General features: G+C 46.6%; 1 protein-coding gene across 14 annotated transcripts in view; it reads left to right on the top strand.

Moving 5' to 3' along the window:
- Positions 1-17,398, top strand: part of PISD (phosphatidylserine decarboxylase) — a 38,715-nt gene that overhangs the window by 4,364 nt on the left and 16,953 nt on the right. For 5 of the 14 annotated variants that reach the window (XM_053279563.1, XM_053279567.1, XM_053279555.1 and 2 more), the window contains exons 2-3: positions 487-566; positions 7,064-7,239. In XM_053279563.1, coding sequence (XP_053135538.1) covers positions 512-566; positions 7,064-7,239 — 231 coding nt within the window. In that variant the 5' untranslated portion in view covers positions 487-511. Of the gene's footprint in view, positions 1-483; positions 567-7,063; positions 7,240-14,317; positions 14,487-14,985; positions 15,229-15,464; positions 15,485-17,398 lie in introns of those variants that run through there. The other 9 variants (XM_053279556.1, XM_053279554.1, XM_053279558.1 and 6 more) reach the window with 5 other exon arrangements.

Genomic DNA, 17,398 nt, shown 5'->3' with positions numbered 1-17,398 from the left:
CTCCACTTTAAAAGGTGTCTCTCTGCTGAGTTAGCAGGGGTCTTTGTGAAGATGATTCTGTAATTCAGTTTCTAAATATATTGAGGTATGCATCTTTATGTAGCTGAGTATCCGTATTTATATATGGCCGCCCACCCGCTACTCCCCCTTTGCACAATAAAAAATAAGAAATAAAAGATGAAATACAAAGATAACAATAAAATTGAATCAGGAAGGAGCAATATCAGCAGATCGCGCCACCCCCCTCCCCATGAACCGTCTGCACCATGCCACTTACACCCTTCTACAATGGAGGAATACTGTTACTTTCCTATAACGCAGATGCAACATTGTATCGCTGCCACACATCAATAAAACCTGGTTTTGTTTTAATGTAAACAAACCCTGAGCCTTTCCGGAAGGGCGGTATAAAAACTGAATGAATGAATGAATGAATGAATAAATAAATATATGCATTTCCCTTTTTCCTTTTTTGTGCCCCAGTAGCGTCCTGAGGCATGAGCCCCTTCCCATGAAGAAGATGTTGAGACTTCAGAAGCAGCCACTTTCCCCTTTCTTCTTTACTGGTAAGAGCTTATGTATATTTTAATCTAAATGTTTTCAGTGGGAAGGTGGAGCAGTTCTGTCCTATGGAAGTTGAAAGTAGAATCCTCCAGTATTATTTTTGTAGTTAGTATTATTTGGGGTTGTATTAATGGAATTGCCCACAAATCATACGCCACCTGCCTCTTCTACAGTGTATGGACTTGGGTTAGATGAAGTCATAGATACAAGGTGCTGATTATAACCTATAAAGCCTTAAACGGCTTGGGCCCTGGGTATTTAAGAGAACATCTTCTTCCCCATCGCCTATTGAGATAATCAGGAGAGGTCCGTCTGCAGTTGCCACCGGCTCATCTGGTGGCTACTCGGGGACGTGACTTCTCTATTGCCCTGATGCTTTGGAACGTGCTCCCTGCTGAAATAAGAGCCTCCCCATCTCTGATAAATTTTTAAAAATCTTTAAAGACACATTTGTTCACCCAGGCATTTAATTAAATATCATTTGAATAGTTTTAACATTGTTTTTAAATATAGTTTTAAGGTTTTAAATTGTTGTAATGTTTTAACTTTTTGCTGTCATTTATTTTAAACAATGTTTTAATTTCTTTGTTGTCATTTATCTGTTTTAACTTGTCTGTTTTTGTTATAAACTGCCCAGAGACGTAAGTTTTGGGCGGTATAAAAATATGTTAAATAAATAAATAAATAAATAAGAACATAACAAGTCCAGGTGGGTGCTCAGAAACTGAGAACATAAGAACAGCCCTGCTGGATCAGGCCCAAGAAAGCCCATCTAGTCCAGCATCCTGCTTCACACGGTGGCCCACCAGATGCCTCTGGGAAGCCCACAGGCAAGAGCTAAGAGCATGCCCTCTTTTCTACTGTTGTTCCCCTGCAACTGGTATTTGGAAGCATCGTGCCTCAGAGGCTGGAGCTTTTTCATGCTTCTCATATTCGTGTCGGTAATCAAAGCTCGCTGCTGCCGTGAGCTCACTCGGTGGCCCTAGGCCAGCCACTCTTTCTCAGCCACGGTCCCCATCTGCAGCATGGGGATAATCTGCAATAAGGGGATATTTAGGTGGGCTGGGACTCTTCCTAAAGACATCCTGCACCCTCCAAAGCTCAGTGCAAATGCAGGTGCCACAGTAGAGGTGGAACCAGTGAGCGAAAGTTGTGTCTGCTTCTAGTAGGTATCACAGTACATTCCAGTTGGAAGCCCTTAATGAACTTTTGTAAGAAATGTGGAGCAGGGCAAAGCCCTGTTAAGGGGATGCTTAGGTAATGATTGTGGTGGTGTGTTGTGACTTGCAGCTCTCCTTTTGACGCCTGGTTTCTTATTCCTATCCTGACGGAACAGTCTGCAACACAGGTTGAGAATTAAACCTGCAAGTCTTGTAGCTCTGGCTGCACCAAACGGGGAGAACCAGATCGCAGCTCTGGAAAAGGGCCTCGGGTGATCCCTTGCATAGCACCACATCCTGGGACTGGCCTACTGCAGTGTATGGGGCTTGGCTGAACCCAGTGGAAATGGTTTTTAGAATGAGCCCTATAACCCAGCCTCAAGCACGCTTGAGTCAGCCCTGTTGAGTGCAGTAGGACTTAGTCCCTGGTAAATGTGCATGAGATTGTCACCTCTGGGTAGAGGAAACATGGTGGGAAGCAGCCATTGGCTGGAATACTGCTACTGCCAGCCCACTGAGAATGAAGGGAGCCTGCGCGTCTTCTGCCACAGCAAAGGGAGTGTAGTGTACCCCGCTGGAAGCCAATGGTTGCTGGCTGGGCCACATCCTCCCTGGAGTGCCAGGAGAGGTGTCAGTGGTGACTTCCCCGGCAGCCCTGAGTCTCAGCAGCTGTCCAAGTGTGTCTTGTGCTGACCCTGGCTCTGTCTACTGTGGCAGATTTGTATATCTGAAAAACAAATACTTTCCCCCCGACCCCCACCTTCAGGACTCTTGTTTTAGTCCTGTGCAAACTAAATCTGCATACAATCTATGTGATTAGTCCTGAGAGTTTTATTTTTATTTTTAATAAAATGACAGCCCTGCTTCGTGCCTGGCTCATTGGAGCCAGTGCTGCCTTGACTGATCTCTATAGAGGGCATCCCGGTTAATGGGTTTTCCTGAACCTGTTGCTCTTAAAGTCGCTTGCAGATCATGATTCTACTTTAGTCTTGGAGTTTCAAAACCTTGCAGATGTGGAGGTGAAAAAGCTTATCCAAACAGAAGTACTTGCACTGCTAAGTACTTGTCCCCTGCTAACTGAGCAAAGAGGCACCTTTTAAAAGATGACTGCCAGGCTTTCTAATTTCAGCTTCAGTCTGGAACACAACGATTAGGAAGCAAGAGACATTGAACTCTGTGGGACTTGCTTCTGTCAGTCAGGTGCAGTAATGTACAAGCCAGAAGGAGAATTTCTATAGGAATCATGCATTATAAGATGATTGCCCACAAAGCACAATGAAGTAGCCAATACAAATGTGGTCAATTGACAGATTCTTTGCCCTAAAGGCTTAATAAATTTGGCTTTTAGTTTGGCTTGTGATAAGCGAGGACAAGGCTTCATACCTAGTCATTCCGAGGGATGTGCACGCGCTTCGAAGGTGGTGGTGGGGGGCGGATAACTTTAAGGGCGGAGGAGTGCGCACTCCTCCCCCTGCCACGTTTCCCCTGCCAGTGCTTGCTGGAAAACCAGTCCGGTGGGGTGGCAGTATACCTCCCTGCTGCCCTGTCTGCTCCTCCGGCCAGAAGTGACAGGAAGTAGCGTGTGCAGGTGCATACGTTGGGTGCATGCATGTTGCACTCGCTCGTACGTTGGGAGTGCGCGAAATGTGCGCGTACACCCACCAACATGCGCATGTGCTACTTCCTGTATGCTGCCACCCCGCTGGACTGGTTTTCCAGCAAGCGCCAGTAGGGGAAACATGGCAGTGGGGGGTAAGTGCACCTTCTCCCGCTCTTACAGTTACCGCCCCCCAGCCTTTGAACTCCCCAAACTGCCTGGTGTTCGGACCTGTTTGGAGGCCCGTAAAAGGGCCTCTGAACAGGTTCATGCACATCCCTAGTCATTCCCTCTCTCCCCACCCCCACCCCTCTCTTGTTTAAAAGATTGGTAATTCTGGCTGCAGGAGACAAAGAATGAATTTTGTACAGAATAGCAGACCGTTATAACATTCGGTTCAAATATCAAAGAACAGTGAGATGAATGTTTACTTGGGTTTGTTCTGAGTGAAGGCGTGTATGACTGAGCTGTTAATGCGCCGTGTAACTAAGGTTGAAAGTGGAAAGAGCAACAAGCTGTTTGAAAAATGGAATTCAAGAGGTTTTTAACCAGTGATAAGCTGCGCCCCCTCCCCAAAAAGCCACCCTCAAGTGCCTTTTGACCCTAATCACCAAGGTGGCTTGCAACATAAATACAAACAATATAAAACAGACAATCCATTATCTGAAAGCAGCAAAGCATAACTTGCCACCAAATGCAAATGGACGGGATATAAAAATGTAATAAATAAATAAATAAAATGGACAATTGCTTTAGATGCGACTAAACATCTAGATAACCCCGGTTTTTGCCTGGCACCTAAAAACCTATTTCACTCAGTGCAGAGAAGATGGCATGTACTGCATGTCTGAAATGTGGAGAGTGCTGAAATGATGCGCTTCTGTACCTTGCATTGAGTGAGTTTCCTTGCTTCCACCAATGATCAGGGAGGCTGATCTGTATGAGATGCATCCTCCTGTCCAGCAGGTGGTAGCAGGACAGTGTAAGATGGTTCTTATGCCAGAGGGGTCGGATTGGAATATCTGCTATTTGCATGGAGATGGGAAAAGGCCAGTGACAAGAGATACCCTTTGATTTCCTGCTTATTGGGGATCTCCATTTTGCACTGTTAGAAGGCTAGAAGTACAATGTATATGTGTACAACTGAATGGTCTACAAGATGTGTCCTCATACAGTTGAGCTCCTTCTTTAGGATGCGTGTGGGGGTGAAGTTTGAGAAGGCAGTTCTCTTTTACTGAGGTTTGCAGGGAGTGAGGGGTGGGAATCTCTTTTGCCACACTCTTGCCTCAACTAACTTTCTTTCTTTCTTTCTTTCATTTATTTTATATGCCACCTGACTCCGAAGGCTCTAGGCGGCTCACAATAAAAAACAATTTAAAACATTCAAAGATTACTAAAAATCAGGCTAAAGGGTGATTCAGACACATGGAAACTGTGTGCTCCCTTATTCCCTTGTCTTTGTAAGTGAAAATAAAAACACAATTAAAAAAAAGAATTAAAGGCAGTAAACTTAAAAGTGTTTTGCTTTGGTTTTAAGTTTTGTTCTTTTCTTGTCGAAGATGACAACTTTCCATTTTAGGATCCCATTTTGGTAACAGAAGTGAGTAATTAGTGAAAGGGAGACCAATGTAGAAAAGGAGAGATCAGGAAGCTATAAAAGAAATCCAGGGAGCCCTTTGCAAGGAAACGATGAAAAATAGATGAGGGGATAGTGTGAATGTGCTGTGTAACAGGAAGCCAGAGAGTGAGTGGGTGGAGAGAAACCGGGAATAGGTGAGGCAGAGAGCAGGGAAAATGTGTTGGGGTCAGGCATTGTGAGATGCATTTCTCACATAGTTGCCGAATGCCAGAGGGACAAAAGACTCTTCTTGGTTTTCTGTCTGCCTGCATGTTGGCAGCTGTTTGCATCCTCCCCAGGCTTGGAGTAATAGTATAACTCTGCAGTGCAGCTGTAGTTTGGACTTAAGACCTTTATATCTCAAAAATGCTTATTAATTGTTTATTATTAGACACCTTCCCAAACATCTTTGTCCAAGATGATTTGTAACCACAGAAAAAGAGTACTGTAATATTTAGTATGTTATAGTCTTCAGAGTGCTTCATGTACATTATCCCAGTAAGCGCCCAGAAAGATATGTCGATATTAGTAATTTTTGTGTTGGGTCTGGAGGGACAAGCCTTGAGGGGAGTGGGGGGGCTTGTGTAAGGGTATGTTGTGAGCTCATGCCAGAGGTGAGATTAGAACTGCCGACAGCTTCCTTGCCGACAGCTCAGTCCCTCAGGCCTGGGTTTTCAAACTTGGGGTCTCCAGTTCTTGTTGGACTGCGACTCATACCAGCCCCAGCCACCTTGTGGCTCTGACTGTTGGGAACTGAAAACCCCTGGTTTAGCCACGCTGCTGCTGCTGCTACTATTTATATGCCACTTCTCAACAAAAGTTTCCAAAGTGGTTTACATAGAAAAATAAATAAATAAATAAATAAATAAATAAGGTGGTTCCCTACCCTGTCTCCCAGATGGTTCCCTGACTTTGTTTCTAGAAACATAAGATAGACACCAGCAACAGTCAGTGGAGGGATAGCACAACACAGTCGTGGCTTGTCCTAATGAACTGGGGGCGGGGGGGCGGTGCCAAAGGAGGTGCAGCTGCCTCTGCTTCCCAGCAGCAGCTTGGGTTGTTCCTCTCTCTCCTACCTCGTCCAAGAACCAAGCAGCCTGCAGGCTGGCTGTCCATTGGGTAGAGCTGCATGGTTAACTGTGCAGCTGTACCTGACAGATGGCCAGCCTGAAGACCGCGCGGCTCTGGGGCAGGAGAGAGAGGAGCAACCCAAGCTGCCTCCTTGGGTGACCCCCTGGCTCATCAGGGCAAGCCACCACTGCAACAGCAGCGCTCCCTGCTACATCATACATGATTTAGAAACAACTTAATCTCAACAGAGCAGGGACATGGAGATCCTTTTACAGCCTAAATGCCAGTCTCAGAAAGAGATTCTGCCACCTAATCATCTGTACTGAAGGCCTCAGGTGGGCTGTTGTGAAAAGGACAGGCATCCCACATGACAGAGAGGTCAGCTATTGCCTTCTCAGCCTAAACTCCAACTAGACAGGATGCAGAATATATGCCTATCTGCAGTGAAAAATAATCCTTTGGCACCCCAGTGTATGCTATTTGGCTGTCAAAAATTATGTGGCTTCTCAAGGCTGTTTTCGGAAGTGCTCTGTGCTTTGGCAACTGAAGTTCAGAGAAACATTGAGTTTGGAATGGACTCCTCTAAGAACTAACCACTGATGGTGTGCAGTGTTCCCTTTAACAGGGATTCCCAGATGTTGTTGACTACAACTCCTGCAATCCCCAGCAAAACACCTTTGCAGCTGAGGATGCTGGGTGTTGTAGTGAACAACACCTGGGAATTCCTGTTAGAGGGAACACTGAGGGTGTGGATTGGCAACAATCAAGCCTTTGCAACTGATACAAGCTTTGAACCTCCACTACACGCATGCGGCCTTGGAAACAGTCGTTCTTGAGCAGGGGTTCTCAGCCCTGGGCCCCAGATGTTGTCGGACTACGACATCTCAGGACCCAAAGTTGGATGGGAGTTGAGGCCCAACCGTGTCTGGGGGGACAGAAGGTTGAGAAGCCCTGATCGATGGCTCCAGCCTTCTTTTCTCTGACCTCCCAGCTGTACTGGCGTGTGCTCCCTGCCTGCTTTATTTCCTAAAGAGCTGGCTCCTTCTGTTTCAGGTCAGCGGAAACTGCACACTGCACCAGCAAGGGGGGTGTTGCGGCTGCGTCCCCTGCACCTTTTGGTGGCTACAGGTGGAGGATATGCAGGATACAAGCAATATGCGAGACATAAGGAGAAGCAGCTAGAAAAACTGGGCGTGGAGGTATCACCCAACATTGCAGCTGCTTGGGAGGTAAGTGTTGACGTTTTTATGCCCTGTTCCTGCACTTCACTCTTCGCTCACTTCAAACAACACAGGATGAAATCTATATTGTGGTGCCTTGGCTAGAGAGCTGGATTTGGGGTGTGAGAAACCAGAGTTGAAGTCTGTGCTCAGGTCTGAATGTCCTGAAGTGAGTCCCTGTTTGGCAGCCAAGGCTGTTGTGAGGCTAAAGTACCATCCTGAGATCCGTGGAGGAAGAGCAGGACACAAATATCAATACATAAGTATTCTGTTTGCTCATCTGGCATCCCTCTCACCAAGGCCTGCCTTCCTTGGAGGGAATTGTGGGTGTTTTCCCTTCCTTATTCTGTGTTTGATAGGAAAGGATTTCAGTGATTGCCTTTGATCTTATATTGGGGGCATTTGAGGCCTACAGCTTGTGTGTGATTTTCTAACCCTCTTGGAGGAATTGTAGATTTTGCATTTGGATTCTCGAAAGAGCCCAAATTGCTCACAGAAGAAGCTTCTTGCTACATCTCTCAATGATTAGCTTTTCTGGTATGGCATCCTTCCCATTTGTCTCCACTGAGGGAGCAGGTAATTCTTCCTGGTCTCTGTACTGGCGCTGACTGGATGATTCAGTCGCTGGATCATTCAATCGAAGAATGATCCCACCATGGAGGAGGCTGCCCGTGGGGTCTCTGCATGTGTCATAGCTTTGGGTTTGCCTCCTTCCAGTTGGAAGACGGGCCTAGATCAGTGATTCATGCAGAAAATCTGTTTTAATTTTTTAAAAACTGTTTAAAACTGTTTTAAATGTTTTGATTGTTAATGCTTTATTTTGTTTTTATAGTTTCTGATTTTAACTGTTAATTGATTTTAGTAGTTTTTATTTAAATGTAACCACCCTGAGCCTCTTTTGGAAGCATTATAGACTGGAAATTCCTTTCTCTTACACGGTATAAGCAAATCCTGGTGGAGTGGAGTGTGTCCACCATTTTAATTCAGGGAGCAGTTGTGTCTCAGCTGCCAGAAACCTGGCCACGATTGGTGTGTGCTGTACAGACACACAAGCCCCACATGTGAGTTGAGAGGCCCGGGAAGCCCCTGGCGACTCCTCCAGCAGCAGCTGCTTGCACGGCCCACTGAGAGAGCCTCTGCTTTAGTATGACTAATATGGAAGGACTGGTTTGAACAGTGGAGATTTGCTTCAAGGTCTCCAAACAGATAAGCAAGTCGTGAAGCCAAGTAGGTACGGTTCACCCACATGCTTTCCTGTTTCCTGTCTGCTGAATCCTAATTACAGTGGCCTTAAGCCTTACAGACCCAGAGAATGTTCCCAGTTTAAAGTAACGCCTGCTAAATTAGAAACCGATCCGGGAAAGATTTTTGCCTCCTTTTCCCTGCAAACTGTTACTACTTTTATCATAAGGACCGTCCTGCTGGATCATGCCCAAGGCCTATCAGGTCCAGCATGCTGTTTCCCAAAGTGGCCCACCCGATGCCTCTGGGGAGCCCACAGGCAAGAGGTCTGTGCATGCCCTCTCTCCTGCTGCTGCTCCCCTGCAACTGGGATTGAGAGGCATCTTGCCTCTGAGGCTGGAGGTGGCCCACAGCCACCAGACTAGTAGCCATTGATAGACCTGTCCTCCATGAATTTGTCTAAGCCCTTTTTAAAGACATCCAAGCTGGTGGCCACCCCCACATTCCAGGGCAGAGAATTCCATAGACTAATCCATCAGGGTGTTGAATTAAAATTATGAAGAGAGACTGACGGCAGAGTTGGCACCGCGCTCTGTAGCTGATGGTCACCCGGAAGTTTGAGCACACTTGTGTTTGTGCACCCTCGCCTCTTTGCACTAGAGGAAGAGTGCATGGAAGAGACACATTCCACAGCAGTTGGCAGTTGTGCAGTAAGCACAATCCATGTTTACTCGGAAGCAAATCCCATTGAGCTCATTGGGGCTTACTCTCTAATAAGTGCGCTTAGGATTGCAGCTGTAGGCCAACCATCCATTATGTTTATCATGTAGTTTGGTCTTGAGTCTGCTTTTCATTGCAAAGAGCAACCCTGGTGGTGAGGGGGTGTGGTGGTTGCCACTGGGGTGTGGGGTGGGTGGGGAGAAGGCATTTAACCCGTTCCTCTCGTACCACGGTACTAATAAAAAATAACCCTCCTAAAGTTGCTCTTTGCAACTCTGGGAGGGGAGTGCCAATGTCTTCTAAAGTGTTGTGGTGGATGATGTGGTGGTGGGGAAATCCCCCGCCCCCCACTTGCATTCAGATGGCTTTGCTTTCATTGTGATGTTGGACTGTTGCCTATTTGGGGCACACTCTCCAAAGCACGTTTATTCTGGGACAGCCGATTTTAGGAGTGAGCTATTAAATGTAGGCCAAAACAGGTCCCCCCCCATTGGCTTTCTTACATGACTGTGCTCTGTACACTGAGGTGCCTAATTGCAGCTGGATCTCATCAGAGTGTCTCTTGGTGGATAGACAAGGGAATTAACTTTCATTTATTTCATTAGATGAAAGTAGATGGTTCCCATTGGATCACGGGGGAGACATTTATCAGATGGCTGGAGGCACAGTCGAAGAGCATTTCCTGACCAGGGCCACTGACTGTGTACAAAGGCTTAGAGATAAGCCTTCACCTTCCCTCTGGATAGGCCGGCATTCTTGCCACGTTGATGGACATAAGGAAACCTTGACCAAAGGATGTGCTTGTGTACACTTGCTGTGCCAGGAACCACTTCTTGCCTTGAGCCCTGTTTTTCAAAAGGGGAGGTGGCAAAATGGTTCTTAGCCTCTTTCAGCTCCCCCCCCCCGACTCCTAGAATGCTACTTGCCCCACTTTGGTGTGAGTGAAAGCTTTTTTGACCTCTCCAGGTGTAAAATAGCTTGCCAGATGACCCACCTGTTAGAACTCTCTGCCTTGGGAGATTCATATGGCCTCCTCCTTGGTGGCGTTTTGCCACTTTCTGAAAACTTATTTTGTTTTGGCCTGCATGCTAGATGTTGGTTGTTGTTGTTGTTTGTTGTTTTGCTGGTTCCCTCATCTTTTGTAATATTTTTATTTGTTCTCTTGCATTTTTGTATTTTGAATTTCGTAGATTGTGTTTTTTAATTTTTGTTAAAATTGCCTTGATTTTTTGTTTGAGTGGTCCAGTTTGAACTAGAAAGGTAGGATAGGAATCCTAAGTAATGAAATACCATTGTGCCTTTTTGACTTTGTTTGCATGGAGCAAACACAAGAGTTTGCGTAAGTTAGTCTCTCTGCAGAGAACCTGTGTATTTTGATTCTCCAGAGTGCATAGCATTAGGTTTTACAAAGGAAGCTGCCTTCTACTGAGTCAGACCCTTGGTCCATCTAGCTCAGGATTGTCTACCCAGACTGACAGAGGCTTCTCCAAGGTGGCGGGCAGGAGTCTCTCTCAGCCCTCACTTGGAGATGCTGCCAGGGAGGGAACCTGGAACCTTCTGCATGCAAGCAGGCAGGTGCTCTTCCCAGAGTAGCCCCATCCCTTAAGGGGAATATTGTACAGTGTTCGCACTTGTAGTTTCCCATTCTGATGCAAACCAGGGAGGACCCTGCTTAGCAAAGGGAAGCATTTATGCTTGCTACCACAAGACCAGCTCTCCTTTCCTCTGTGCTTTTCAGTGCATTTTCCGCTTGCACGGAACCTCCCTAGACCTGGATAGAATTCTGGAGAGATGGGTAGATCAGGGCTGCTGTTCTTCTTGTTCTTTCCCCCCGCTTCCTTCCACTGATTATTTTTCTATAAATATAGACTGCAAGCCATGTTGTGTAATTGGGTTCAGAACAGTTGATGGGAACACAGTCAAGAAGCCAGGTAGAGACACAGCACACATCCGAGAGAACTTGTTGAACTTTGGAAGGGCACTGGTTCACGGTGACATCTAATACTGAACACATGGCATGTGACACGGTGTTCCAGCTTAGCTTGCTGCCCACCCACCCACCCCAGGCAAATGAAGGGCGACTTAATATCACGGGCTGTATTTAGGCACCTGACAGATCTGTGAGAAAGGCCAAGTCCCCCGGCAGCTTCAGGTTCATAGACTTTATTGGCTGATCAGTCCTCGGCTGAGAGTGGCGAATGTTGGCAAGTGGCCCATTCTGACGACATGGCACTCCCTGGGAAAAGAGGACAGAGTGTTGTGGCGAGTTCAGTGATAGTGTAGTGATTTCTGCCAAGGGAGATCTTGGCTCGCAGTACACAACATCCCAGGAAATCAATGGAAAACCCCAGAGAGTGATTGCCTGAGCAGGACGAAATGCAATCCTCCACCCAGCTGCCTGCCTGTGCTTCACACAAGCTGTACACTGTCCTGATGCCTCCGTTGCCTGTGGAGCGCTGTTAAAATGGATGCATTTTGCAGAGGAGGGAGAGAGATCGGTCTGTGATCTGGCAAGATGCAGTTGCATAGGGGTTGTGGATGCCTCTGTAAAAGGGGTGGAGATACCTGGCCCTCCAGCTATTGTTGAACTACAACTTCCATTTACTGTGGCTGAGGAAGATGGGAGTTGTAGTTCAACAATAGCTGGGGGGCCGGGTATCTCCACCCCTGCTCTGTATTGTCAGAACTGGCAGTTCTTAAGACAGTCTTAGAGGTGATAATTATTTTGCGATTTAAATGTCAGTGTAGTGTAATATAGGTTGGGCTGTTTTGGAACAAAATGTCCCATTCAGCTGTTTAAGTTTGTGTAGTTTTAATGATTACATTCTCATTATTGGCCTAATATTCTCTGTTCGATGCCTACAACAGCATGGAACTGTGTCGAATTATTTCAAATTCTGGCAGCCGTTATTCTACATAAGCCATGTGTTTTTGACTCTGTACCTTCTGAGTCATTTTTTGAGCAAACAGTTACTTGGCAGGTTGGGAAATGGGCCAGTCTCCTCTCACTGAGGAGACCCAAAGGTTTAAAATCCAGGGTCGGCTTCCCTGAGAGGTAGAAAACGGTCCGGGAGGGTTTTGTCTTGTCCTTTTGCATGCTAGTTTCCAGAGCTATGAGGCCTAGAAAAATTCCCGGATACCAGAAACAAACTGGGAATGCACAACATTTGTCTATTTATTTTTAGAAATTGGCATGCTTTCTTTCCAAGGCAGTTTAGAGAAAAACAATAATATGAAATCGCCTCTAAATAAAAAAACAAACAAACAAAAGCAGCAACCCACACTAACAAAACCTCACCGGCCCTTTGGAATAAATGGGGAATAATTATGCCTTTTGGAATAAATGGGGCTTATGTCTCTTTGGGGACTTGTTCACCCTTAAAGCTTCTGCTCTTTACATCTGGGAGGATCATCTGGAGCAAGGGGGCCTTACCAGGAGAGGCAGTCACATAAGGTGGAACTAAACTATATCAACACATGTATATTCCCAGCAAGCATGAGGTTGCCGGTTTGAGGTTCGAATCCCTGCTGGTATATTTCCCAGACTATGGGAAACACTTATATCGGGCAGCAGCGATATAGGAAGATGTTGAAAGGCATCATCTCATACTGTGCGGGAGATGGCCATGGTAAACCCCCAGGGCTCTGTGGGCGCCAGGAGTTGAGGGCACTTTATATTCCCAACATCAGGCTTGTTGAGGCCAAGTGGTGGGGGCCGGGGGGGGGTAGTTCTCCCCTGAAAATGCTTCCCCTGGGGCATTTGGCTGGATTTCAGTGGCAGCTCTTGTCAGGTGGGGCGCCAGAGTCAGGCACAGCTGCCTCTACTGTGCGGGCTGGCCATTTGTTAGGTTGAGCTGTGTGGTTAACCGTTTAGCTCTACCTGGCAAATGGTCAGCCTGCAGGCTGTGCAGCTCGCAGGCGGGGCAGGAAAGGGAGAAGCAACCTGAGCAGCCTCTTTGATTTCCCCCTAGCTCATCAGGACAAGCCATTACTGCTGTGGCATTTGTTCTTGCCTCTCTGTAATAGTAGTAGTTGTAGGTGAGAAGTTCCCAGTTCAAGAATGATCTTAATCTGTCAGGGGCATTTTTTTAAACCAGCTGCAGCTTCCCCCATAGTCTTCAAGGGCAGCTCACAGTAGAGAGCATTTCAGTAGCCAATCATAGAGGTTATAAAGAGCAGTATGTGATGGAACACAGTGGGGTAGATACTTCTGCAGGAGAGCTGGGGGAAATTCTGCAGTCACTTAAGTAGTGATTAATTATAATTGTAACAACTTTTGAGCCAATGTAGCATGCTTGCGTGCAAAAGGTTCCAAGTTCCCTCCCTGGCAGCATCTACTACTACTACTACTACGGATATTTATATACCCCACCCTTCAACCAAAGTTCTCAAAGTGGTTTACATAGAATAGAAAAATAAATAATACATAAATGAGATGGCTCCCTGTCTCCAAAGAGCTCACAATCTAAAAAGAAACATAAGGTTGACACCAGCAACAGCCACTGGAGGGATGCTGTGCTGGGGTTGGTTAGGGCCAGTTGCTCCCCCCCTGCTAAATAGAAGAGAATCACCATGTTAAAAAGATGCCTCTTTGTTCAGTTAGCATCTCCAAGATAGGGCTGAGGGAGACTCCTGCCTGCAACCTTGGAGAAGCTGCTGCCAGTCTGGGTAGATAATCCTGGGTCAGATGGACCAAGGGTCTGACTCAGTATAAGGCAGCTTCCTATATACATGGCCTGTGAAAAGTGTGGCCTGTTCTGTTGTGTGGCACCAACTGCTAGTCCTAGGGCATAGACTCACGCCATTTGTCCCTGCAGGAAGGACTTTGTGTGCTTGTCAAGACGGGAAGTGTATTTCTGGTGTCTGGTTTCGGTTCATACAAATGCAAGTACAGATCTGTGGGGGTGGTTGATCCTGTGAGCTGCTGGTTTAAATCTCTCTCTCTCTCTCTCTCTCTCTCTCTCTCTCTCTCTCTCTCTCTCTCTCTCTCTCTCTGGAGGGGGAAATGCATAGTAAGGCTAACTAAAGGAGGAGGGCTGTACCTGGAGGATGGGGATGATGTTCCTTTTGTCCTGGATAATTGCTTCAGCCTGGCTAAGCCTGGAAATGGTGGGAAAGGGAACTTATTGGACAGGAGGAGGGGCTCCCTCTCCTCCCTCCCAGCTCATAAAAGGGGCCCCAGGACAGAGCAGCCCTGCACTTGCCGCCCTGCCTGCTTCTGCATCTCTAAAGAGTGGCTGAAGGAAAGTGGGCCCGGAGTAACCAGTGAGGTTGGCCACAGACACCCCGGACCTGAGAGGGGCATCGGACTTCGCCGCTTAGAGTGTTGATCCTTCTGGCCCTCTGGAGATTGGGTAGCTAAATATGTTGGCATTTAAAGACCTTTTGGCACTTTCTGCTGCCTTGCCACTGCCTGTCTTGATAGAACAAGCGTTCGTTTACTTAGAGCTAACTCTCTGTTGTAAATAAAATTTTGTTTTGCTCAAGAGGTGATGTCGTTCCCGGGTTCCCCTTTTAGTGGCCTGTAAAAAATGCTCTCTAGCATTGCTTTTCCCAAGTCCCAAACATTTCTCCTGTTTTGGCCTACCAGATAACCGATTGCCTTGTTCAGGGAGACAGCAAAAAGCATGACCTTAAACTATGGGAGATAAAAGCTCGTTTGATAATACACCAATTTGTTGCTTTAGTCATGGCTGGCTTCGTTCTGCTAAACCTGTCAGTGCCGAAAACATTTTGGGAAGTGGGTTCTCCCATGAGTGACTCAGCTGCTGCTGCCTGCTGATCAGACCTGGGTGTCCTTACAGGCTGAGCAGAGCTGACCATCAGTCTGCTGGAAGTGAGAGGATTGTCGTGGGGTTTATTCCCTCCCTCTGTGTGTCTTTCCTGCCTTGCCTCCTCCCCTTAAAGGAGCTCACCCATTTGGTGGAGAGCAAGCTCTTTATTCTGTGATGATGAGACCTCCTTAACAGTTACTTTCCCATCCTGAATAGCTGCTGAACCGTGAGCTGAAAGAAACAGTTTCTTTCTGCTGCTCTCTTCTTAAAGCAAAGGGCTGATCTTTGTCAGCGAGCCTCCGGACCCAGAAGAATTATTCAGGTGAGGGGTGGTGGGTCCTTGGAAGTGCCCTTCCGGACCGTATTTTGGCCATTACCGGGTGAAGCCCAGATATACATGATAAGTAGAACGCATAACTTTCTCTAGGATGGCGAAACTGTTTTCCTGTTGAGATGTATCAAACTGCTCTTTCAATTATTGCGAGCCTTGGTACTGTCTAATTGTGAGGTTCTCCTTGCTGGTTTTTGAGAGGGAAAGGTGGATTATTCTTCAGAAATGTCGGTCTCAACTGGATGAGGTATACAGCAAGAGTTCTCAGCTTTGGGTCTCCATCTGTTGTTGGTTTACAGCTCCCTTCGTCTGCAGCCACAGTGGCCTTTGGCCATCCCGCTGCTGAGGATGATGGGAGTTGTAGTCGAAGAGCAGATGAAGACCTGATCTACTGAAGTGGTAGTTTATATCTAGCCTGGGAGAGAATTGTTAGGAATGCCATCTGTTTGGGCAAGACTGCTTTGCTTTTGAGGGTGATCTTTGGTGCTGGGCTTTGTATAAGGGTAAAGAATCATGGTAGATGCTGCTCTTTTGGATGGGGGTTTGGCAAAGGACTTCAGTGCCTTGGGAGGCTGGATATGGCAATTTGCATGCAAAGATGGGGCTGCGGAAAGGTCTCTCTTCTAATTAACAAATTCCTTAAGTGCCTTGCTTGTTAAGAAATCATAGCTTCCTTCAATACGATACAGAGAGGAGGTCTATGTCCAGAATTAAACATGTGCATTCTGTTGCAGAAATATTTTCTGTAATTGAGCTGCTAAGTGTAATGTTAGTAAACTGGGGATGAAGGGGAAACTGGTTATTTGGAATGTATTAAAATCATTTCTTCTCCCAGTCAGTCTAAAAAACCCACACACATAATGACTGAAGCAGGGTCGACCCTGATTTGCATTTGAATGGGAGACTACATATGAGCACTGTAAGATATTCTCCTTAGGGGATGGAGCTGCTCTGGGAAGAGCATCTGCAGGCTTGCATGCAGAAGGTTCCAAGTTCCCTCCCTGGCAGCATCTCCAAGATAGGGCTGAGAAAGATTCCTGCCTGCAGCCTTGGAGAAGCCACTGCCAGTCTGTGTAGACAATCCTGAGCTAGATGGACCAAGAGTCTGACTTAGTCTATGGCAGCTTCCTATGTCCCTAAAGTCTGGCTGCTACTCCAGCCTATACAGCTCATACAGGAAAGAGTCACTGAAAGGGTCTGCCCAACATTTGTGCAGCTTTTCTAGGAACAAATCCGTAAGGCTGACCAAAGAAGAATCTCAGGTGCTGTTCACAAATCACCCCCAGAATGGTTCTGTGAATAACTGGTTCAGGTACAACTTGTGTGTTCTCACAAGATTACTTAAAAAAGCCGTAGCAATAAGAGGATAAGGTTTTGTTGCCTTTGGAAATAATTCCTTAGGGGGTGGGTGAATATAGATTGCAGGGATGTTGCACAGCTATAGAGGCAGAGTTTTCTTTTCAAATCTGCCTCTTCTCAAAGCATTGGCCTTTGGTGTAACTGGATGCTATTTCAGGCTCTAAAACCCCTCCTGTATTCTGTCCAAGATAACCACAGGGCTCTTTACCTTTCAGAATGAATGGAGATAGGGCCAGTGGTAGTCCTCTGTTCCAGACTGCCTTTGCTGCTCCTTGGAGAACTTACTGAAAAGTGGGTGGAGAGGCCTTACAGACTGGAGCAGTCTTGGAACTTTTACTCTGCTTCACTCCCTGCGGAGGGTTCTGTGTACTTGCCAGGATTTTTGTTTTCACAAAACCTTTTTTTTTTTACTATAAAGGCAGTTGAAGTTTATTTCCCCTGCCTTCTTTTTCTTTTTCGGCCTCGGAAGTGTCATTCTGTAGTATGACTACATTTCCTCTTAAGCAAACAGAACGGGCTTCTAATTTAAGACAAAGGAAATTGTGGGATGCTACTCTTTGAAGTGGGGAGGAGGATGTTGAGTGTCTCGAGCCTCTAAAAGCAGGGAGTGCCCTCCTCCTCCTCCACTAGAGCCCAGAAGAACAAAACCCACCAAGACAACTTCATGGCTGCATCCTTGTCACAAGGCCTCTTCCCCCGGAAGAATGTGGTCTTGAAAATCACACGAGTTCTCCAGCAGCCAGTTAGCAGCTCGGTTCTGATCCCTTTTGTTAAGCAAGTCTTAGATGTGGTGGCTCCTGCT

Source organism: Hemicordylus capensis, chromosome 15 (assembly GCF_027244095.1).
Source record: "Hemicordylus capensis ecotype Gifberg chromosome 15, rHemCap1.1.pri, whole genome shotgun sequence".
Taxonomy (NCBI): domain Eukaryota; kingdom Metazoa; phylum Chordata; class Lepidosauria; order Squamata; family Cordylidae; genus Hemicordylus; species Hemicordylus capensis.
Note: the sequence above shows the minus strand (reverse complement) of the source record. Positions and strands in the feature narration are given on the sequence as shown.